Below are 25,296 nucleotides of genomic sequence, written 5' to 3'. Positions count from 1 at the left end.
TTCGTTTGCAACCTTTACATACACAGTACAGGAGAACAAGTCAAGTAAGAAATTCCCTTTGAACTCTTCTTGATTATATTATAAGTTCAATGGTTTAGAATTATCATTTGAGTTCGTAGGTGTTGTTATGAATAGCAATCAACCGGAAATTCAAATCAAATATTTCTAAATAATTTTTGAATCAATGTTACCTTTTCGTCATTTGTTGCAGCATACACTTTCTTGACAAATACATTTCCTAGAATCCTATCAAATCATAAATTATACATGACACTTACCAAATGTGTCAGCATCGGCATCAGTTGCCACCGTGGAACCAAACACAGTGTTAAGAGGGTAATTAATATCTAGGTAATATGTAAACAAATTGTTGGAAAACCTTGGCGTGTTGTCATTTATATTGTTCACATTAATGGTTAAAGACGCACTATCGGTTAAAGCACTGTCAGACACTTTAACTGTACAGGTATACGATGTTGCAGAGCCGGCAGCATCGACGTCAATATCCGTAGCTAGGCTGATGAATCCTGTTGTTGGAGCTATCGAAAAGTATCCCACATTTGATGCACAGTTCATAGAAAACTTATGTGTGTCACCAGTATCCTCATCCTGGTACAAATAACCAGGATCACCTAAAACGGTTCCAGCCTTTCGAATTGAAAGAAAATAAATTTTGAATTATAAATGCATGAAATGATTTACATTAGAAAATTTCTTTTTAACCAACTATAAGCCTGTCTATACTGTGTTTTTATACTGAATATTTCTTTTTTTGTAAATATGTGTTCAGAATACAAAATGTATATGAAATATATTGAAGCAACCGATCTTCCGAATAGCTCTCTCGCCATTGTGATTATTTAGAGACTGTTCCTGTGGTAAAATATATATTCACCATCTTATGTCGAAAGATCTCATTTGATAGCGAAGCAAAACCTTCTTTTAAAAGGAGAAAGTGTAAAATAAAATTGCTAACTGTTAAAGACTACTATCCCCACGGGTATAATCAACTCAGTTGTCATTGCTTTGACATGATTCATAACATACATTTCAAAAATGACCCTTAAAGGGTGTTTGGTACTCTGTTTAAAAAAACAAGCTTTTTAAAAGACTATTATCGATCGGTAGTATATAAGTAAAGAAACTAAAAAAGCAGAAAAAAATGAAAGGTCCGTGTGCTTGTTTTCGAGATATAAGCCATTGAAAATATGGCGGGAAATGATTCTCTCTAGATTTTTCATACATTTGACATTGGCACCATTTTTCTTCCAACAACTATAAAAAAAAATAACAAGGATTTTATAAGAGTTTCAAATATGGCTTTTTAAACTATATGTTATAGTATTATAAAAAAAAATGAGAGGTTTGTGGGAAAAATTTTTAATGGCACTACATGTACATGGATAAAACAAGAGGATTCCGAATATCTGTTAAAATTCAAAAACAAGAGGAGCGAACATCCTTAATAAGTTAACAAATTATTAAAAAACTGAGACTCAAATTCTCTCAATAACCTTTGAAAAATTAGGTTATTTTGTTTGCCCATTTCGGTCATATTACTACGAGTTAACGTATTTATACATCCCTGTCTTTAAAATATATAGTTTTGAGCGTTCCTGGTGAAGATATATCCAGAAAAAACTAATAGACCCACGCAAAAAGATAAAGTGTTATTTTTTGCACTCAAACCTTATCGATAGAGTTTTTATATTATCATAATTTTTAAAACATCTTGTGCAAATGTTTATCTCACATGTGATTTTTTTTCCCAATACATACCGGACCTTCATCAACACTAAGTACATAAGATGTTTTCGTAAACACTGGAGCCTCGTTTTGGTTAGCTATGGTGACTGTAAGGTTCTGAGATGCCGAGTCCTTTGTGTCGGACACTGTTATTGTAAAAGTAAACGATGTTGATGATACGGCTTCATAATTGATATTTGTTGTGGCAGAGGTACTGAATAGCCCAGCTTACAGTTGTTTGTAAATAAAAATAAAAACTAAATATTGCATCACAAAAGGCTAAAAGGAATTATGTAATGTTATTATCTCATCAAATTTAGCCTAACTGGCATTGCATTTGTCAAATATGAACGGATAAACGGCATTACAATGAAGGTGCAAGTGTTTTCCAATTTTGTTCATTTTTTGTCTTTTTTCTTGAAAACTTTAATAGATGTATGTCTATAAAAGCCCTGTTCATTGATAATTTTCTATGTTTTCTATGTATTGTGTGCGATTTTGTCCCATGTACATTTACTCCATATCCTTTCATTTTCTATATGTAATTACTTTAAATAGAAAAACTGATCATCTTAGGTCCGAGTACACAGTTATTTCGTAGTGCATTTCTTTTAGACAATAAATGAAAATTAAAAAAATCCCACCTGCGCTTTCTCAATAATATTTTTACAGTGTGTTGTACTACTTTTGGGACAAATTATATCAAAATTATAGAAAACTTCATCGGCTCTAACTCAAAATATGGACAATTTCATGTTAAGGGGGTCTTCAAATCTTTTGACAGCTTCCGAAGTGCTAATTTTTTACATTTTTCAGCTGGACCAAATCACTACTTTACTTTAAAATTCATGACCCAATTTTTTTTACAGTGTCAATTCACCTCCCTACTTACTATTAAAGGTCATAAAACATGGAGAAATAAATTTGGAAGGGGTATAAAAAAAATCGACAAGTAACACACTGTCCACACTAGGGACTATATTCGTGGACAACGAAAATCAAAGGACGATAACTGTGTACCCGGACCTAATAGGGTAGAAAAAGTTGACCAATCTTAATGAAACTTGGTATGACCAAAGCTTATTAAATAATAAGACTGCTTACAAAGTTTCATGGCAATAGGATACATGTTATAGACAACATGACTAATTCTATATTCAACTTTGCGTGTTAAATTTAGACGTTAAAATTGAAAATTTTCAACTATCAACATTTGGGGCTTAAAAAATTAAAATATTGCAAAAAAATACTTTTGAAATGCCTTAATATATAATATATTATGTATTAAAAGCAATAGAGTACTCATTTGATTTATCAGACTTATCATAATTATTAAAAAGTCAAATTTATATGAGTCTGTGGCTAAAAATGGAGGTTTTCCAATGAAGGGGGGCCTTACATGAAGATGTAATATTTTCCAGCAATTTTAAATTTGTAAAGCTTTTTGTTTATAAATAATCCTTACATATGTATTTAATGTACTTTAAATGGAAAGAAATCTGACAAATAACATATCACATTAGTTTAAAAGGGTCTTAGGCCAAGTAAGACTGAAAATAATTTAGGGTCAATTTAGGCCGTATCACATATTTACATTTACAAATGCATATTGAAGCTATAGGAAATAAAATTTTGTGTCTTTTCTATCATTTCTATACTCAGGTGACATGATACAATAAATCTGAGCACAAAAAGACTCTTGCATTCAACTTTTTTTGCAGACAGTATGATCTGATACAAAGATTTTTCACTTTTTAGTGAAAAACATGCATGCAATTTTAGTCTCAAAAGGCTTATATTTGAACCACTTGCTATCCTACAGAAGAAAAGAAAGATATAATGTGGCATAAAACAGGTACAAAAAACCATGTTAAGTGCTTTTTATACAAATTTAGTGAGGTCTTTATAATAGACTTCAACTTTTATGTTCCAAGCTCCTCACATTTAACTTGATCCAAACAGGGCGTTAGACGAGGATCATAGATACAACACATTTTGCACATATTGTCCGAGATAATCTTCTTTTCTGTAGATTCAGAGTTCACAAATGAGTAATACAACTGGATTGAAGCATAGAAACACAAATATTGACACATAAAAACCTGTCAGATAGAAAGTCAGAATGCCACTTATGCATCAAAATTGAAAAAGCTATGAAATGCTTATTTTGACCATAAAATGCCAAAATTGGTTATTTTTGCAGAAATTCTATCAAATAAAAGTTTAAATCCTTTAGTTTTATGCTATTTGATAAATTGACACCATCAAATCATTCAGGGAAGTTGCCAAAGTACAAATTCTATATTTCCTGATTTCACCTCTTAGGGCGAGTACACAGTTATTTCGTAGTGCATTTCTTTTAGACAATAAATGAAAATTAAAAAAATCCCACCTGCGCTTTCTCAATTATATTTTTACAGTGTGTTGTACTACTTTTGGGACAAATTATATCAAAATTATAGAAAACTTCATCGGCTCTAACTCAAAATATGGACAATTTCATGTTAAGGGGGTCTTCAAATCTTTTGACAGCTTCCGAAGTGCTAATTTTTAACATTTTTCAGCTGGACCAAATCACTACTTTACTTTAAAATTCATGACCCAATTTTTTTTACAGTGTCATTTCACCCCCCTACTTACTATTTGAGTCATAAAACATGGAGAAATAAATTTGGAAGGGGTATAAAAAAAATCGACAAGTAACACACTGTCCACACTAGGGACCAAATTCGTATCAAAGGACGATAACTGTGTACCCGGACCAGCAATTGCCAAATAGTGCTGAAAGTGGCGTTAAACACCAACAACCTATCATTAATCAGGTCATCACAATATATTCATACTTCCACCATTTCCGTGTGCGGTTAACCGCTATTAAAACTCTGGTTATGGAATATTTGTTTCACAAATGACGACGGATATGTTCCAATCTTCGTTACCACAACCCCGTCTTCATTTTCCCCGAATATGACCTACCGAATTAGACCGGGATTGTAGCAACACGACGGGTGCCACATGTGGAGTAGGATGTGCTTACCCTTTCGGAGCACCTGAGATTTTGTTGGGGTCCATGTTGCTCAGTCTTTTTTTCTCGATGTTGTATTTTGTATACTTTTGTTTGTTTTTTGGTCTTTTTCTTTTCTTTTTTTTTTGCCATGCTTAGTATAAATTCGACTCATGAGTTTGAATATCCCTTCGGTCTTTTTCTTTTTTTGCCATGATTAGGATAATTTTGACATATGAGTTTGAATATCCCTTTGATATCTTTCGCCTCTCTTTGACATATATTTTCAGAATTTCACATCATTATAAACATATGTAGTAAGCCCCAAGTCGGGGTACCCACAACTTCACAGTAGACTACCTTAAACAAAAAATGTAACCTGATGCTAGACGGACGGACGCACAGACAAAAAAAAACAACCAAACAACCATAATGCCCTACTATGTAAGCGAGTCATTACAATAAATAATCTATATCCACTGATGGTTAATTCAAAACTTACTTGCAGAATCAATATCAAAATACAAGACTCCATCAGACGGCGAAGAAGTCATAGAGTATGTATGTGTATCGTGCCCGTCGTTGTCTTGTATGGATACTTGGAATATACTCAAACCTACAGCAGAATTTTCAGAGACTACTAAAGCAGAAGGAAGGGGTAGGTTCTTAATTACTGGAACATAATTGATATCTGAAATATAAAAAATAAGAAACATAAAAACGTAAAGTAGAATATTATTACATATTTTGGTAAACTTCAAAAACATTCTACATTTTCTAAACAGTTTTTATTTGTGGCACAATAATTAGTTGAGAAAAAGACATAACGATCCCAGTCGCCAGTGTCAAAGCTCAAATTAAGTTTTACTATTTTCATCTTAAAATAAAAATTGTTTGTTAGTACTATAATTACATCATACATCTAGAAATATATCTATTGAGACTGAAGGTTACTTTCAAAATCTTGATTCCATGAATTACGATACATTTATTATATTTCTCGTGATGATATCCATTATGTCCATGTGAATTAATAATTGCTATCAAACTCATTAGAACTTTCCAGGTGGTGAACATCTAAATACTAATATAAGACTTTTATATTTAACTCATACTAATATTACCTAGGATATGAACTGTCAATGACCTAGGTCCTGTTGTCGACTTTCCGTCGGTCACATAAACATATAAATCATAGGCTGGTACAAATTCACCTTCTATGGACCGCGTGAGGACTATTTCACCAGCTTCAAAGATATAAAAAAGAACATGAATGCAGACGTATAGTGTTTCAGATGTTACACTGTGTTTTGAGAAGACTATGAAATTTAAACAACTGGCGCTGATAATTTTTTTTTCATGTTGAAAAATGTTTGTTCGCTATTAGCTTATGAATTTTGTTGCTTTTCGTGGTTTCATATGACGCAAATTTAATGTAAACTTTTCTTCAAAAATTCCCTATTTGAGTGAAGGTCCTCCAAGTAACAACGTAGCATAAAAATAGAATATATAACTAACTTACAGACACAACTCACTTTTGACTTAAAATAATATTATCTGTAAAATTATTTAAATAGAATTGTTTTTAAAATTGCTATAAGATTTAGTTTTGGTAATTGCTTTCAGATTTGTTTAATAGGTGAAATATAATTTACTAAAAAGAGTTTTGCAGACTGTGCATGCTATAGCTTATTGAGGTTATATGTAAGAATTAATCATACAATGATATATTTCAAACGGACAGTTGGTTGACGGTACACAAAACATAGAAAACTGGACTTGGTCATTTTCTGGGTCAGATATCTCAACGTCAAAGACAATCTGTCCAATATAAGATGCGACACTCGACACCGTTGTTACATCTGTAAATATAAGTTGGATCAAATCAGCTTTAAAAATGCCATAATAGCACAGTAACAGAAAAGAAACTGATATTCAAGACTTTAGCACAACAAATGTATCTAGAAACATAAGAATACATAAAGATAATTTTTTGACGTTACATGTGGCGCAGGATCTGCCTACCCTTCCCGAACACCTGAGAGATCATCCCTGGTTTTTTGGGGGGTTCGTGTTGCTCATTCTTTAGTTTTCTTTGCTGTGTTTTGTTTACTGTTGCTTGTATAATGGTCTTTTTTCGTTTTTTTGCCATGGCATTGTCGGTTTGTTTTATACTTATGAGATATCCCTTAAGTATCTTTTGCCTTTCACTTTTTCATAAAGACAGTTTATGTTTTCTGTTTTGTAAACTGGGAAATTTATGTTTGCCTTATACGATGTATGAAAAAAAAACGAACAACCAGTTTACACAATATAAGGAAAATCATAAAAAACTTTTTTAAAAGTAAAAGCTCAATTTTATTTTTTTTCACAAAAAAGGAATTACAAAACTCCTTGTCCATGTTGTCTCAACTATTATGGAACACCAACATAATTTATCCATGTAACACATAAGCAAGTACATAAGACATAAATAAAATAATTATCTTACTCTGAAGATTCAAAAACACAGGTGGTTTGTTACGTAACACATTCATAAAAAAGACACCGGAATCTGAACGCCGACCATCAGTACACTGAATATCAAGTCTGTAAGTCCTTACCACGTCATATTGGAGGTTAGGGTTTGACTGCAAAACTATGTCAAATTCTGCAAAAAAGATTATGTTGAACAAATACCTCTTTAGAATAATTAAACAAAAAAATTATATTAAACAGACGAAATCAGATGATACTCCAACAATGCTTGCAAACAATTTTCTTCTTTGAAGATGCGAGAAAATCTATTTGAGGGAAAATGATTTATTTTGATAATATATTCAAAGGTTTTAATGAAATATTATTCACGTTTCAGAATACAATTTTATATAACCTATATATGCGAGAATGTTTTATATAAATGTACCAGAAATCAGTATTTCATGTCATCAGGCTGCGAAGGATTATTCGAGAACTACCGTCGTTTCGTCAGTGTGCGCGTATGCATCTACATCAGGTTATAAGAAACGAAAAGATGTCAACCACATCGTTAAGTATGCACATATATCATTTAGAAACTGTCCATTTACCATAAGACGGTTCAGCTGCCGGAATTTTTATGAATTTCAGTATTAAACTATGATATTATATATGTTAGATACAAGCATACATAAGGGTGCAAGGTTGCATCTGCAGCGCAGTCTCTCCTAGCAGAATGTCACTGTGACCCACATTTTACGTTTCAATGACTTACATTAAGTTCGTCAGTTATTACCTCTCATAGTAAAACATTGTGTGCCGGAGGGAGAAAATATAATGAACATTTCCGTACGTGTACATAGGAAATGACTCTAAGTCTTTGCACTGGAAAGAAATTGTAAATCTAGTTGATGTGTTTCGCAGAAAGCACAAGGAATGAAATCTTTGACATTCGTGGATAAATCGTAGGATTTTAATTCATTATAGTTGATGTAAATAACAAAAATTTGAGTTATTCAAAAACAGCTCAAATTCTAAAACTGTTCGATGTGAAATGAGAGAAAAAATGTTTCATATTTACACCACGGAGCCAGAAGCACTCCCATGGCAAGTATATGTCAAACTGTTGTTAACAAAAAAAAATCAGGGTAATTGTATTTTTTTTTATATATTCCCTTCTCCACCAATCAATCGGCTATGTCCAAATTATATAACACCCACATTTTCATAAAGACTTATGAAATCATAAAATCATCATTAAAGAGCAATACCTCAAATAAGGAATCGTCTGACAGTCTTAATGATTTACAAATATCTTGATTACCGAAAAGTTTTGCTGATTTTCCCTTTTTCAACTACGGTTCACGATATTAGACAAATATTTGGTTTTTAATACCATGTTCAACGTGTATGTTTGTTGATAGACCTTAATATAATTCACAAACTTAAGTTAACTTATTGTTATAGTGAAACTTGATTACGTTATTCAAAATCATTAGGACGTCATAACCCCGCGAGGAAAAATTTACTGAAGAACTAATCAGATGATATAAGAAGAATGGAAAGCCGTTTCAGCAGAACACTATTTCATATGGTTGTTTTTATCCTTGCGACATATACACGTATAGTGATAGCTGTAGACTTTTCCATTGCCATTTCTTATACTTTTAGTTTCGGTACTTACCATTAAAGTTTGACGATGGCTTGATGAACATAATATTTGTATTTGGAGTAATTGCTGTGACATCACATGTCACAACAGTACTTTCTGGGTCTGTTACAGATAATGTGTAGAGTGTTGTCTCAACAACAACATCCTCTTGTATATCGGTAGCTCTTGGTAGTCCGTTTATTGTTGGAGGCTAGAAAAAAGTAACAGTTAATTGATGGTAATCTCGAAGAAGTGGTGCCTCTTTTAATGTTGATGATGCCAGTAAAAGATCCGCTGATAAGTCGTATTCAATGATATCTTCAAAAGGGAAAAGGTTTTGGAAAACAAGTCTACCAAGCGAAACGAATATTTTGACAATAGAAGAAATAAAGCATCTTGATGATGTCAGTTTCGGACAGCTTTAATTTTGTTTGAATCAGATTGTATAAGGACTAGTTTTCCCTTCGTTGAACAAGCTTAAGGTGTTTGTTTCTACATTTTCATAAAACACTGTTTGAAAAATTCTTACAATCTGCTTTTTAAGATTAGAATGGGAAATACTTGTAAATATGACAGAGTAATAAAATGTGTGTTTATTCTATTGCACGTAGAATAGGTCTAAGACTGTATGTTCTCTAAAACACATTTGAGTTTTTAGTCTCCACATTTGATATACACCGACCTAAGGGTAAGTGGTGTATCAGAACTCCAAGGTCCAGTTTTGGCAGCTGAAAAAATGGATGTTATTAATTTTGAAAGAGGTTTTGTGGAGCATAAGGCGGAACAAGCAACGCACCGTCGTTTGTATGAACACTTTTATATGGAAAATCACACTGCTACATTATTATGTTATGTTACATTCAAGATCACAATCTTTTAATGAAAATGAAAACATTTATCTAATTATTTATAAGCATTAAATCATCCGATTATGTATCCTTAAATTTGTATTCAAACAAACATGAAAGTATGTAAATATCATCACCTATCATTATTATCATTGATATGGTCATAATAATAAATCAACTGTTTACAAAACGTTGAATATTTCGAAATTATTTTACGAATTTGCTACCCAAGGAATAGTATACATTAGCTGTATTTGGCATAACCTTTCGGGATTTTGGGTCCTCAATGCTCTTCAACTACGTATTTTATTTGGTCTTTTTAACTTGTTTTATTCGAGTGTCACTGGTGGGTCTTTTGTAGACGAAACTGGCGTCTGGCGTACACAATGGTAATCCTGGTATATATTATAAGTGTACTATCATCTTAAACTACTTATCAGCGTCTTACACCAGTCATGAGCAACAGAACAGGTGCCACTAGTAAAGCAAGCAACGCTACATTCCGGTACACGATAGTTCACTCCCCCTTGATGTTTTGGTATGGGTCAATTGTCAATTGCCAATGAGCTAGAGTAATCGGACCGCCCAACAAAATCACGACAGCACATATCTCTCACGCAAAATTTAATGTATGCCAACCTCTAGAAACCCAACATGCCACGAAAAGGGGCTTAAATGTTACGTGAACATAGGACAGTTTGATGAATTTATAATACAACTTTCTTCTCATAAATACATAGCTACCCAACAGAGCTAGAATTTGGGGCCTTGTCGATTCCTTTTCCCCCTAATGACCTGATTCAAGATTTACGACTTTTATTTTTCAAAATGGTGCGATTTTATCAACTGTGGTATGAATAATTCAAAAACCAAATCCACAATTGCTAAAGCATTTTTCTCCTTAGCTGAACAACGACGACTACTGTCACCCAGTTTAGAATTTGTATATTCTATACACAGGCACTTGTTTCTGACATTTTTTGTTTAAAGTATATAGGTATTTTTTTCAAGGACAAGTGCCTGTGGTTCTATAGAAAAAGCTTTATAACTGCTAATCCTTCTGCAAGACATGAGAAAACCCCTTGTATTTGGTGGTATTTGTGTTGCTGACTCTTTGGTTTTTTTATGTAGTAGTTTTGTAGACTTGTTTTTCTTATCGTCGTTTTTTACCATGGTTTTGTTGGTTAACCTTCGATGAGGGTGGTAAAGGGTTATTTTCGTGCAACGTGTTTTGCCATTTTTATTTCACGTGCAGCCGTGAAAAAGGTTCGTTATTCACCGTGTTTCGTGAATTCAGTAAAAAGATCAACGTGCAAGAAAGTTTTAATTGTTCTTTCATCGTGAAATGGCAATTTTATTTCGCGTTCTTCCGTGCAGATACCCCCCCCCCCCTTTACGCCCCTCTTCGATTTATATATTTTGATTGTCCCTTTGCTATCTTTCACCTCTCTTACTCCGTTTCTCCTTCCACAATTTACATGATTTTCTAGAATTATGTAAATACAAAATTGTATTTACTTCAATTAATAAAATGTTGAATATTAAAAACACAATAAGTAATTTACTTGCCTCATTTCTTACAAGGTACACAGTATAAACGCCCGTTGTGACGTCATAAGAATCAGTGCAAGATAAATCCAGGACATATGCATTTTGTGTGTCGTAATCCATGGATGCACCGGCAGTCAAGAATATGCCATAATCTAAAGACATACATAACAAAAGGTATATAATAATATATATATATCTGTATATATTGGTGAAAATCCATAGAATATCGGTACTGTAAAACTTTGACTGAATTTGTTCCATTTGATCATCATTGAAGGCCTCACATAAACCTATAGTTATTTATATCCTCGTACTTTGTTCTGTGGTGGATAGTTATTCCATTGGCATTCATAATATATTATCTTATTTCTATATAATATTTTGAAATCATTATAAGGACGCTTATAGTCTAACATTTTGAAAGCAAAAGATTCATGAATATAGGAAGAGGAAGAGAGTCATGTGATCATTGGTGTCCAGCAGTAATGGAAAAAATACGTATGTTTATCCGATTATACTTTTTTTAATAACGACATGGAATCTTAATTTTTAATTTGTAAATAGATATGCAATAAATGACGCACAGTGTAACACGATGTTGAATAAACACAGGAGCCACTTTTGAATGAAGAGGGAACCAGTAGTGATAATTCCAGTTTTAGTAAATCAAGGTTTAGAAAATACAGATTGGGAAGTCTTTGTGTTTAAAATACTTGTATATATGTACGTCGACATCTTATAACAACAAAAATACTAGGTTTTAGGAGGGGAAAACAATGTTATCCTTCCACACATGATGCTCACACAATCGGCAAAAGCTTTTCTAAGAAAATTTTAAGTAGAATTATCATGCAGTTTAATATGGTCTTTCTTTTTGTAAATGTTAACAGTGAACAGCAATGAAGTACAAACTTACTCGTGCTGCCAGATATAGTTTTGATTTCAAATGGAACTCCAGTGGAATCAAGCTGGCACGTAGTAGGCGTTGAGTCCGTTACGATAAGGGTATGCAATAACGTTTCTGCTGTTAAGTCTTCAGATATAGTGGTGGAACTGCTTGTAGACAGACTTGTTATCACTGGTGGCTGTAACATTCAATCATTGTTCATGATTTGACTTTGAAAATATGTAGACCCAAAAACATCATCGTTAATCTGATGGTGTGATTTGTCGGCAATTTGAACATTTTCGTTTTGATCCTACTGCCTAATATTTTGTAAATCATGGAAAGGACGTGATACTCGGCAAAATAAGGAAATGACGTTACGTAACACTGCATGCAGTAATGTCATCTTCATCCGCGTCAATTTATCAATGAAACGTATACAGCTGCATTTATACAATGGAACAACTATCGCAACTTTTTGTACGCGTAATTTTTTTTTTACTAGGAATAGATTACCTTAGCTGTATTTGGCAAAACCTTTAGGAATTTTGGGTCCTAAATGATCTTCAATTTCGTACTTCATATGGCCTTTTTAACTTTTTTAATTCGAGCGTATCTGATCAGTCTTTTGTAGACAAAACGCTCATCTGGCGTACAAAATTTTATCCTGATATCTATGATGAGTTTATTTACTTACTATTTCTTGTTATTTCATATTCTAAACCAAAAATAACGATATTCTTGCTGATAACGTCAGTATGAAAAAAACAAAAAAATGTCCTTATTCTATATACATACGTCATAAGATGTACATGTATATAGAAACGAGGATAAAATCGATAGCGAAAGTATACTGTAAGAACTGTTTCAAACATGTGCAGCCAGTGGCACAAGCAAAAAATCTTTTCTATAAAATGCTTTTGCACATACATGTAGATAACAAAACTTGATTAATATAACTTTGTTTTTTACTTTTATGCAAAAAATATAAAGTTAAAACACAAAAAAATAAACGGAAAGTCGTTTAAAGGGAATATGGAATTGCATAAGTGAGAAATTAACCTAAACAATACAATAAAACAAGAAAAAAATATTTAAAATTCAACATAAGGTCGTCAGGTATTATAATAGTGGTTTTACCAATTTCGGGATCTAACTCGTTTGGAATGGAAAAAAAAGTTTGTTATAAAGGAGATCATAAACGATTTGTAATTGATACCAAATACTTTCTTTGACAAAATCCTAATCAATTAAGCAATGAAAGCTATTGACGAGGTGCAGGCCATGGAAGTGGCAAATTAATACATGTCAGGGTTAAACGTATTGTTTTACTTAGTTCTCAATCGTTTTTAATTCAAGTAAACATGGCATTGTAAAGCATCAATCAGTTAATAGGGTTTTTTCCATCTAAATTTATGGGCTAAAAAAACAACATATCGGTAAAAAAATTAATTAAATGTTGAATTATTTATCATAGATCAAAAGTGTCAATAAAAAGAAGATATTACTACATGACAATTTACTATTTATTCATTTTCTTATGCCAGGACTTGCATAATGGTTTCGAGTACGATTATCAATCAATAAAAAAAAAGAAATGTAATGTTTCGAGTACAAATTTTGTACTTCGAGTTCTAATTAAAGTTTTCTGATCGAAAGGCCAGGACTTTTATTTTATTAGTTTTTCTACACTTAAGGTAGCACAATACAAAGATTTTATACATCCAACTCCCCAGTTTTAAAATGCTGTAACTTTCTTTTTAATGCTTGAAAATTTATAAAAGTGGTATTTATGGATAGTTGACAGATTACTCTTTCAAATTAATGCAATGTTAGTATTATACAACAATTATGTAATTAATTATAATTTTAACTGTGTCTACAAAATTTTACAAGAAATTTCCACTTTCAATTGAAATTAGCTTCTTCATGGATACCCCGAGAGGGTTGATTTTATAATATGTTGTTTCTAGAGCCATTATCTACAAAAGGGTGTCTCAGATTTTGGATACAATGTATAGATCAAATTTTACACCTAATCAAATAATCTCTACTTGCATGTGGTAATGATGTTTACACTAATTACAGATTTATGAGAGAATGGTTGATTTTGATTTGATTTTTGGTGTTTTAACGCCACTTTTAAGCACCGCTTTTGGGCTATTTCGTGGCGGCCAGTTTTTATTGGTGGAGGAAGCCGGAGTGCCCGGAGAAAACCACCGACCTTCGATAGGAAAACTGACAATCCTAGTCAATTAAGATTGGAGTCGAGTGCACCCGCATGAGCGGGGTTCGAACTCACAACCTCAGTGTTGACTGGCTAGTGATTACAGTAGTAACTACTTAGACCACTCGGCCACCGAGGCCCCCTTGAGAAAATGGAATACGATAGCGACAATTTGAGACACCCTTTTGTAGCTCCTGCTGTGTTGATTGAGATAACGTTAAAATTTCTAGTGAAGTTATAGAGATGTCAGAGCTAAATTCATTCAAGTGAACTGACCAAGATTTTGCCATTAATTGCATAATAATTGATTACATAATGATTGCATGACAAAAATATTGCATTCAATTAAAAGATTAATCTTTTATCTATCTATATATACCTCTTTTATTAGTTTGTATGCAGTCATAAGAAAGTAACATCATTTTAAAGGTTGGAGATTGGAAGTAAAAAGATCTTTGTATTGTGCTACCTTATACGTAACAGCCTGACGAGAAGTACAGGACTTGCATGTTTATTACTAATATCCTGGTAATTTAATGGACCATGTCGTAAATCACGGTATAGGATGCAACAAGCAAATGTAATCAAAATACTTACATCATTCTCTACTCGTATCGTCAGGGTACCAGATGAAGATCTTGAACATGGATCCGTTACACTGAAAGTCATATCATGATTTCCAGGGGATAGAGAAACACCAGACCTAATTTTAACTTCCACTGTTTGTTACAAAAAGTGATATTTAATTATTATTAGTTGTGTTTAATTTCTTTCTTGTATACGTGTCAACATATTTCTACAACTTCTGGCTTTCAAAAGTTTAAATGCGGCATAATGCAATCACCAATCAATCAATGAAATGTTTAGGTTTAAGCATTCCTGGTGAAGGTAAATACAGAAAAGCGCTTCAGACGTATAAGATTTATCATCTGATATTTTTATTGTTGCGAGAAATGTGAGAAAGCCAATGAAAATCCTGAAAGTTTGATCATATTATTGCCTTTTGAGTTTTAAATTACAATTACTATTTGTAGTACATTTCAGGCTTGAAATGGTATTTACAACATCGCAAAATACAAAATATACATATGAACCATAACCAATGAACCATATGTTAATGTGCCAGTTCAAAGTCAATGGTTGTTTCACAAAGTATTTTCTATTCAGGAATTAGGTATAGATATCAGCTTTACGGTAACATCATTTAAAGTTTGTCTATCGATTTAAAAGTTCTTGAATAATTTAGAAAGCATCTCTGAGAGACTCCCTTAATCAATTGAGCATGTTTTATCCTTTTCAAGGAGCAGCATATGTTTAACTCTACAAAATGTGGTCTTTTTTATAATAAAACTATTTTTAATTTGACAATTATCTTATAATAAAGCAAATGTTGTAACTATGACGACCAAATTTTAAAAATACAATTTATAATGATGTTAATGTCTTACAAGTTGAAGAGTCGAGTTCAAAAAAAGTTGCAGCAAATCCAGTGCTCCCAGTGTGTGCTACAGTCAACAGACCGGCATCTTCAGGATCGCTGTCACTCGTAGCGAGGGTAAAAAGAACGGTTCCGGCTACTTCATTATTGCTTATTGCAACAGTATCATCCAGGTTTGTGAAAGCTGGAATTTGACCTAGAATTACATTATGAATTAAAGATAGAGAAATATATGTAATAACAAACACAACCATGTTGACTTCTAGATTGCTTTTAGTTTTTTGTGTTGTTGAGTTAATGTCTGATCAACTCATGCCTCTCCTTTTATTATATAATACATGTACATAAATACCGATTGGTAGTATTGACAAATATGATATATTTGACCTTTCAATCTGCAATCTTCAAATGTATATCAGCATCGAAAATTGTAATGAAAGCTTTCGAAAAAATCCTCTTTTACGTTTTTAGTAAAGTATGGTTACGAGTATCGTGAATCGGGAATAAGTTATAAATCGAAAATGTTTAATGATATACCATCCAAATTTTAAAAAGTATAATAACGTTACGAATTATGTTCAGCATGATATTTTTTTCATCCACATGTAACAGTATGGTTTGTTTGAAGATCAGAATAAAAGTACTACATTTTAATGGTGACATGCCTTGCTAGAAAGTATCAATTTTAAAACAGATCTATATGGAACGATTTTGGAGTATTGTTGATTAAAAAATAATGTTGGAACGCTTTTTCACCTATTAAGGTATATTCTATAGAAATGTTTAGATATATCTTACAATTACTCATTCAATCATACTAAGGCAAATTAAACAGTTGAAATTATTTTTATTTATTATTATCAATCGAGTTTAAAAAATGACCATTATGTGTGTAAACATTTGTATAACTTTGCCCCACATGCTGCAGATACTTCGGATTTAAGGTTCCGTAGATAAAGTACAGAATATTTCAGGTAAATATTAAAGAGATACAAGATTACGAAAATAAATATGTATATAACATCATGTTGTTTTTAGCGGATAGATATCGCCTGTTAAATCGTGTCAAATCTTTTTATTTTTCATCAATTCGAAAACATTAGAGCTAATAAAACCTAAAACTCATACTTGGAGTAATCCTGGCGTGAATTGCATGGTCTCTGTTACCACCAGCCGTTGCTGTACCCCAGTCAAACGTTGTCTGGTCTGTGGCAAATGTAGCTGTCCTGTAGTCATTACCATTTCCATACGTGATAACAGATCCAGCATATTCGTAACTAACAAACAATTACGAAAATAATTTTGAAATATATGTAATAAGCTTTGTAAGACTTAAAGTGTGCTTGTTTTCATTTGTTATCATTCAGTTGTTTCTACCGAAAAAAAATACTAATATATGTGCTAACTGTTATTCCATATAAATGTGTTAATAAACAGTAAACAACGTAATATTCGATGTGCTAAACTGTTTTTACCTGCGTCGCCAAAGGCGGAAGCAAGTCTGGTAACCGCTCGACCCCATCCGTCCGTCCGTCCGTCCATTCGTCCGAAAGAAATCTGTTCAAGGCTTCTGTGAAAGGGAATGATTTAAATCTAAATATTCGGTCTGTAGCTTTATAATTTTGGTTTTACATCTACGGTGTATCCACTTCCTGTTTGCCGAAAGTTTGAAATTTTACAACACTCATTGTACAAGTAGAATTTTAGTCAAAGTTTTCTTTGTTCCTATTGAAGGGAATGATATAATATTGGGTATGCAGCTTGATAATGTTTAGTTGTAGCGAATAATCTATTTATATGAGCCGTGTCGCCACTATATGTTTGTCGATAGTTTGAATTTTTACAACACTCATCATACTAGGAAAATTTTCGTGAAAGTTTTCTTCGCTTCATTGACAAAGAATGATTAGTTATGCTCCAGTATACATGTTACCTCAATCTATAACTAGTACGTGCAGCGACGCAGGTGCAGACCCGTTTTTAGTCTTGTCTTCACTTGATGTTCGGAGAGAATAAGGCGTTGGCGAAGCATGGAGGTGGTCGATAGTAATCTTATCTTAAAGGTATGAACACAACTGTTTTGCACTCCCCTACTTTTCGGTCAAAATTAAAATACGAACAATATCATATAAAGATACCATATACTAGATTCCAAATTATCTTAATCTATTCCTTTAGTCGTGAAACATGTAAAACTGTGTTATATAAATATTTCCTAACAAGCTACGGCACAGATGTTATAAAATAAGATGTGTAAATCATCATCGTTAATTATGGATAAATCCTCAATATATATTATCACAATTGTATTCTGTATCACATAAACTTTCTTTTTATTTAAATTTCACATTAAAAATTTATATACTAGTATATTCTTCCTCTTTCTAAACTTCAATTCATATAAGTTTTAGGCAACGTCCTAAGTAAGAGAGTAGACATCTCATTGCGAATAATCACAAATCTTTATCAATCTTTCTGACAATCATAGTTGATCACAATAATCTTATGACACAATATTTGAATCTTCACAATTCTGTTTCCAACATTACATTTCACACGTCACATTGTGTTACAAAAAACTTGTTAGTAACAAAAAGTGGCTTTCAACCTCTCTTTAAACTACCCACGCTGTTATCTGCGCGATCGCAATCAACTTTAACTTACGAGAGTTTCAAAAATCTCTTTTTACAATAAAATCAAAATCTATTTATTTTTGTCTTTATCTTTTTTTTTATGTATTCTTTGAATATTTTAATCACTAGATAGTAACTTTTAAGAGTAGAAATCATTTCCAAACCATACAAAAAGATAACATGTAAACATTATATGAATGCAAACATACACAAAAAGACAAAAACAAACCTATAGGAAAACATATCCCATAAATGGTCATTAGACATAAGAAGATGTGGTATGAGTGCCAATGAGACAACTCTCCATCCAAGTCAAAATTTATAAAAGTAAACCATTATAGGTCAAAGTACGGTCTTCAACACGGAGCCTTGGCTCACACCGAACAGCAATCTATAAAGGGCCCCAAAAATTACTAGTGTAAAACCATTCAAACGGGAAAACCAACGGTCTAATCTATATAAAAAACGAGAAACGAGAAACACTTATGAAACACATCAACAAACGACAACTACTGAACATCAGATTCCTGACTTAAGACAGGTGCAAACAATTGCAGCGGGTTTAAACGTTTTTAATGGTACCAAACCTTCACCCTTATCTGAAACAATAGTGTAACATCACAACATAAAAAGACACACTATAACATATCAATTGAAATGGCTTCACTCAATCAAAAGACATATCAACACCAGTGAACATACACTGAACACATAAATTTGATCTATGATACAATGTAAATACAAAATAAATAAACTAAGGGAAGAATAATTAAAGTAACATGTTATACCGCTGTGAAATGTTAAACAATTTAAGAAAAACAATATGCTTGAACAAAAATATCACCCATTTGCAATTAATTTTATGCATTCTTTAACCAGATTGTTGTATATAATTTAAAGAATACTTATAAGGGTAAAAGGGGAGGGGTGCGGGCACGTAAAACTGTTTAAATTTGTTCCTGTACAAAGACTATCTGGACCATGTGTTGTTTGTTGTTGTTTGTCTTTGTCTGGACATATATTTGGTTTTTTTCTGAAGCGTTGGGTGTTGGTGGCTGATGTGGTCTGATGTACTTTTCAGTGTTTTTTTTTTGGTAATTCCTTTTTACGTATTACTAATAACCAAAGTATAGAATATGAACACTTACAAATATTTATGTATAATACTAACATGTATACTATTACAGTAACATCGGCTCGAAATATCCTGGTTTAGATCTTATAATGTATGTAATGTCAACAATAAGTATTTATTGTATATCAAAGTATTTTTCACTAAAGAAATACATCGCAAATTGTCAAGTTATTACACAGTTGCAATATAGCTTCAAATTGTTGATACTGACAGTAGTTAAGGTGGTACCTAACACTACAGGGAGATAACTCTGTAAAAATCAGCTAAACGTTTTAATTACGTTGTATTGTTAAGGAAATATTAAGCTTCTCAATGATCAAAATATGGGTTTGTCAAACTGCTATATAACCAACCAAATTTTTCTGATAAAGTGGTTGGTTCAAATTTTTTGAAATTTTTATATTTTTGTCAAAGGGTCAAAGTAAACATTTTGTCAAAATTTTATGAAAATTAAACGAGCCAAATTGATATAAGTCAAGGTGTTGGGTACCACCTTAAACATGATTTTTTTTATCATTTCAAGGATAATGTTTCAGGAGTAATATTCTATACACTCCACGAATATTATCTATTTTGCAATATTCACCAACAATTATCGTACCAATGTGTCAATATATATAATTTTGTCATTATGTTACCCTGCTTTATGACAGGTATAATGAGGTTAAAGGCAACTTCCAATTATTAGTAGATACTGAAAACAGATTAAAGAGATTTAATGCTTATGGCATTTTTGGTAAGGTAAAAAAAATATTGTAGGGCAATTAATATCCTTTGAATGTATTTCACCGGCATGGCCATGTTTTGAAAGCCTTTTTGACGCTTTATTTATTACATATTCAGGAGGAGTGCTGACAACATTATTTCATTTTGTAAGTAAAAGAAAATGCGTCACTCTACGCGATCTCCAAAATTACTGTGCTTTTTCTGTCGTCATCGACCAAATGACAATAACAGACATGAGCATGGAACTGTCCGTTTTTACAGATCTTGACTGTATTGCTTCGTGCTGACAAAAGACCACATGAGCTTTTACTATCACTTGTCGTATATCGGCATTCATCTTAAAAACCTTTCTCATTTTCACCTTCTCCAAAACCACAGGCCCAGCTGGATAAAAACTTGGCAGGTGTTGCCTATGGATTGTGTTTAATAAATTTTCTCATTCTTACTGATTTTGGTCAACAAACATTGCTGTCAGAGGCAATTCTTGTTCTGATTGATCTAAGTTTTAAAAATCTTCTCCTCTGAATATAAGTACAGAATGTCATTTTTGAAAAATGTTACTATATCGTTTATAAAATTTAAATTCGAATCTTCTTTACCAACAATGTGTGTGAGAGAACAAAATTTCATTTCTAAAAAACGACCAATTTAAATCAAATATAATACAGAGTCCAAACTTTGTATGTGGTTCACCTCGTGAATATCTAATCTTGAGTTGCTCAATGAGGGTATAGCCAAAATTTAACATACGAGGAAAACTGTGAAATCTTAAAAAAGGCTTTGTTATAATAAATGCATAAATTAAAAAAAAATCCTCTAAGAATAATCATGATAATCAAATAAGGTATAATATGCTAGGACATACTATACTAGAATAATAGTCCCAGATATAAGCCAAAAAAAAAAAACATCGTGTCCAATGAATTCCATTCATTATTATTATCAATTTTTTTAAAATTTTTATTATTATTATTTTAATTATGTTGGGTTATTTTTCACACTGTATGTATGTTATTGCCCCTGTTTACTAATACCTTAAGGTGTAATGCCACCAAATCATAGTACGTCACATCCGAAAAAGGGTCGAAAATAATATTCCCTTGAATTTGACAGTGGTAGGAAGTGAACCCCGCATTTCATTGCAGAAACAAATTTCTGAGTCATAAACATATATTTTGGGTGTTCCAAAGCTTTTTTTTTATTTGGTGTATCGATAAAATATTTGGAAACTTGAGGTGACATGGTTACTAAAGCTTGTAAAAAGGAAAAAAAAAGGGTGAAAATTTAATTCGTTACTTCCGATGATGGTTATTATCTTATATGCAATGAAATGTTATCTGAAATTTTCACTATAGTACTAGACAGGAAAAAACTTTACTCATGCCAGTTTGAAATTTTGATAGAAGGTCAATTTCAATGTTCTTTTGAAATATGCAAAGAAAAATATACCTTTATTTCTTTTTTTAAAACAAAGATAAATTCTGTATATTTTTTTTTTAAATGCCAATTTAACAAAGACTAATAGGGGGAAACAATGGTGGTATTGCTCCCGAAGGTACATCTCCTTAGCTGCTCATACTTTGTATAATTATTGTAACATATGTAAAGGAGAAGGTTTCAAAAGTTGTTTTAACTTATCTTTTTGAACAAATAACATAGTTATAGCCTCTTTTGTGCTGATGTTGCGCAAAGCAATCACCAATCAATATAAACTAAACTACATTTTAAGTGTATCATTTGAAGTCATTAGTAACATTCAAATCACCCTGGATTTTATAAATTTCAAAATTGTGACTCTGCTAGGGAAATAAACAGTGTTAAAAGTTACTATATAACTCTTTGTCATCCATGAATGCAACATAAACATGAATTTCTGTACAAGGGATATGTTTTGGTAGATGAATATGAGATCAATAAATCATTCTTAAAAGAAGAAGTATTTGCATGCGCAGTAATTTTATTCATGACAACCATAACATACATTTGATAGAAGAAAAGCGATAAGTAATGCTGTGTGTGTGTGTGTTTGTTTGTTATTTTGTTTCATACATACAAGCCTATGTAATCGTCAGGGAAGACACGGATTCTAGATCCAGTTGCAATTGCAATGACATTCTCATTTCTATCATCTGAAGAAGAAGAAAAACAGTATTTGTACAAATTTCTCAATATTCTTTATCGCAACTCGGTTAAATTAGTGACGTCAAGGGCATACGATACAGTAGAGATATCTCGTTGGTTTTTTTTTTGAAATTTTGATAGAAGGTCAATTTCAATGTTCTTTTGAAATATGCAAAGAAAAATATACCTTTATGACTTACTTTTTGAGATATTTTGGTTCGTAATTTGCATATTTGAAGGCAAAACCATGACATTTCATAATTTAGGACTTTTAAGGAAAGTAGCAATACTTTTGAACGAACAGTCATAATTTAACCTGTTTTCTTTTGTAAAATGTTCCCTTGGTCCTTGGCATTAAAGTGCTGTTATAAGTGTAAGAATAAACCCAATTATTATATTCTGAATTTATATTACTATTAGTGAAATAAAGAAGTTGACAATATTTTTGCGTCTACACAGAAGTGCAGAAAAAAAAAATCTATAGTTGATTTTTTCTTAAAATTTTGGAGAAGCGTTCTTGAAACCGTACTTTATTGATTGCAAAAGAAAAAAATAGGGGTCCATGTGCTTGTTTTTTTTTCAATAAAAGCAATAAACCCTGATTTGTTCATGGCAAACGTCCAGTTTGCCAATATGGCGCTAAATTACGTTGCAATAAGTTGTAATCGCAACAACGTCGTGCAATCACTCCCGCCGTACACGACTACGCTGTCAAATTCAGTGGTATAGCCAAGGGGGTTTTGCAATGCAACGATATTAATCATCAACATTTATAAAGCTGGTAACTTGTAAAATAGCATAAAATATTTGTCAAACTTTTCTGAAATGTTACGAAACTTGGACAGAAACTTCTTCATAATCAAGAAATAGCATCTTACTAAAGTATTCTAGTAAATTTCTTTGAGAAATGTACGGAAACAAAAAAGATAAAAAATTAATTTGCATCTCTGTCCGACATTATTCCTGAATTGTTTCATGTAGACAACAAAGCTTGAGCATAGTTTTGATTATTCAAAAGGCCCCAACATGACAAAATGTGAAACAATTATAAAGTAAGTGGGATAATATAAAAATAAGGACATTTGATATGATTGCAAATGATACAACTATCCACCATAGTTCAAATGACGAAGACAAAAGCAATAAAAGGTCACCGTACGGCCTTCAACAATGAAAAAACCCACACCGTAAAGTCAGCTATAAATAAAAAATGTGAAACAATTCACAACGAGAACACTAATGGCCTAGTGTAAACCTTTTTAACGTTTCCTGTGTGTTTTAGTGCACTTCTTTGTTCGTTGAATATATCAAATAGGACAAGGGGTATATCATCTTGCTTCAAATTCCCTTTCTCTTTGCATCCAAAAGACAATCTTCGTTCAAATTTTAATTACAAGGAGAGACAAAGATATAAATCAGCTGATATGTTTCTCGTTTGAAACTAGGTGTAGTGTATATTGATTTAGTTACGTGGATTGAGGCTAAAAATCAAATCTGTGGACATTTCATTTCGTGGTTTTGAAAAGTTCTGTGGGCATAGTAGCCTAAAGTAAAATATAAGTTTGTTGAAAACCTGAATTTAAGGTTTTCCTTTTCATACGAAGTCAAGGAAATTGATAAACCATTGGTAATGTTGAATTTCTAGCCTTCGATTAATACATTGTACTTTAAATGCAGAATTATCAAAATAAAAGATATGCATGTCATTATACAATAACAAAACATATATCTGTTTCGTTGAAAACTTTTCTTGAAAAAATTCAGAATATGGTAAATTTTGTCTCTATAAGCATTATATGTACACGCAACCATACCCTCATTAACTCGGGTTAGCTTAGAAACTACTCTGAACATGTGTAAACAGTTAATTTTTAGAGCTGTTTCGTGCAAATTCATGTCATAATTGTCTCAATAGTCCATTATGTTGTAGTATACATTTCATAGGAAGTGCAGCAGCTGGTATTAGAGCATGAAATTGCATGATTCTATATCAATAGATAAGTTACCTTGGATTGTCTTCAGTGTAAAAAACTATCCTTTATAACGGTACATATAATTATTGACTTACTATAAATTTTAACTTCTTCGTACTATGAACATCAAAATCATTTATTTTGTAAAAATATTTCCTTTCTCCATTTGAACTGTACACGTATACCTAACAACACAATTATGTTCATTTACCTGTGTTTAAAGTAATTGCAACTGGCTGATATTTTTGTTCAAGCATTTTGTTTTTCTTAAACTGTTTAACATTTCACAGCGGTATAACATGTTACTTTAATTATTCTTCCCTTAGTTTATTTATTTTGTATTTACATTGTATCATAGATCAAATTTATTTGTTCAGTGTATGTTCACTGGTGTTAATATGTCTTTTGATTGAGTTAAGCCATTTCAACTGATATTTTATAGTGTGTCTTTCTATGTTGTGATGTTACACTATTGTTTCAGATAAGGGTGAAGGTTTGGTACCATTAAAACGTTTAAACCCGCTGTAATTGTTTGCACCTGTCCTAAGTCAGGAATCTGATGTTCAGTAGTTGTCGTTTGTTGATGTGGTTCATAAGTGTTTCTCGTTTCTCGTTTTTTATATAGATTAGACCGTTGGTCTTCCCGTTTGAATGGTTTAACACTAGTAGTTTTTGGGGCCCTTTATAGATTGCTGTTCGGTGTGAGCAAAGGCTCCGTGTTGAAGACCGTACTTTGACCTATAATGGTTTACTTTTATGAATTTTGACTTGGATTGAGAGTTGTTTCATTGGCACTCATACCACATCTTCCTTATATCTATTTACTCTAGGAGTGGGGCAATATTGCAACTACTTTGTTTGTCCGTCCGTCCGGTCGTTCAACAATTATTTCTGTTACTT

General features: G+C 32.1%; 1 protein-coding gene across 1 annotated transcript in view; it reads right to left on the bottom strand.

Annotated features, from left to right (window-relative positions):
* LOC127717880 (protocadherin Fat 3-like) overlaps positions 1 to 25,296 on the bottom strand; it is a 47,007-nt gene that overhangs the window by 6,495 nt on the left and 15,216 nt on the right. Inside the window, exons 4-16 of the mRNA XM_052223741.1 lie at positions 22,356 to 22,431; positions 16,937 to 17,085; positions 15,819 to 16,004; positions 14,968 to 15,089; positions 12,174 to 12,342; positions 11,276 to 11,409; positions 8,892 to 9,069; positions 7,242 to 7,400; positions 6,472 to 6,612; positions 5,875 to 5,997; positions 5,253 to 5,441; positions 1,780 to 1,973; positions 279 to 648 (exon numbers count right to left, since the gene is read on the bottom strand). Of these exons, the coding sequence (XP_052079701.1) occupies positions 279 to 648; positions 1,780 to 1,973; positions 5,253 to 5,441; positions 5,875 to 5,997; positions 6,472 to 6,612; positions 7,242 to 7,400; positions 8,892 to 9,069; positions 11,276 to 11,409; positions 12,174 to 12,342; positions 14,968 to 15,089; positions 15,819 to 16,004; positions 16,937 to 17,085; positions 22,356 to 22,431 (2,190 nt within the window). The remainder of the gene's footprint in view (positions 1 to 278; positions 649 to 1,779; positions 1,974 to 5,252; positions 5,442 to 5,874; positions 5,998 to 6,471; positions 6,613 to 7,241; positions 7,401 to 8,891; positions 9,070 to 11,275; positions 11,410 to 12,173; positions 12,343 to 14,967; positions 15,090 to 15,818; positions 16,005 to 16,936; positions 17,086 to 22,355; positions 22,432 to 25,296) is intronic.

Source organism: Mytilus californianus, unplaced genomic scaffold (genome assembly GCF_021869535.1).
Source record: "Mytilus californianus isolate M0D057914Y unplaced genomic scaffold, xbMytCali1.0.p SCAF_1, whole genome shotgun sequence".
Classification (NCBI taxonomy): Eukaryota; Metazoa; Mollusca; class Bivalvia; order Mytilida; family Mytilidae; genus Mytilus; species Mytilus californianus.
The sequence above is the reverse complement of the archived record's forward strand: the minus strand, read 5'-3'. Positions and strand labels throughout refer to the sequence as shown.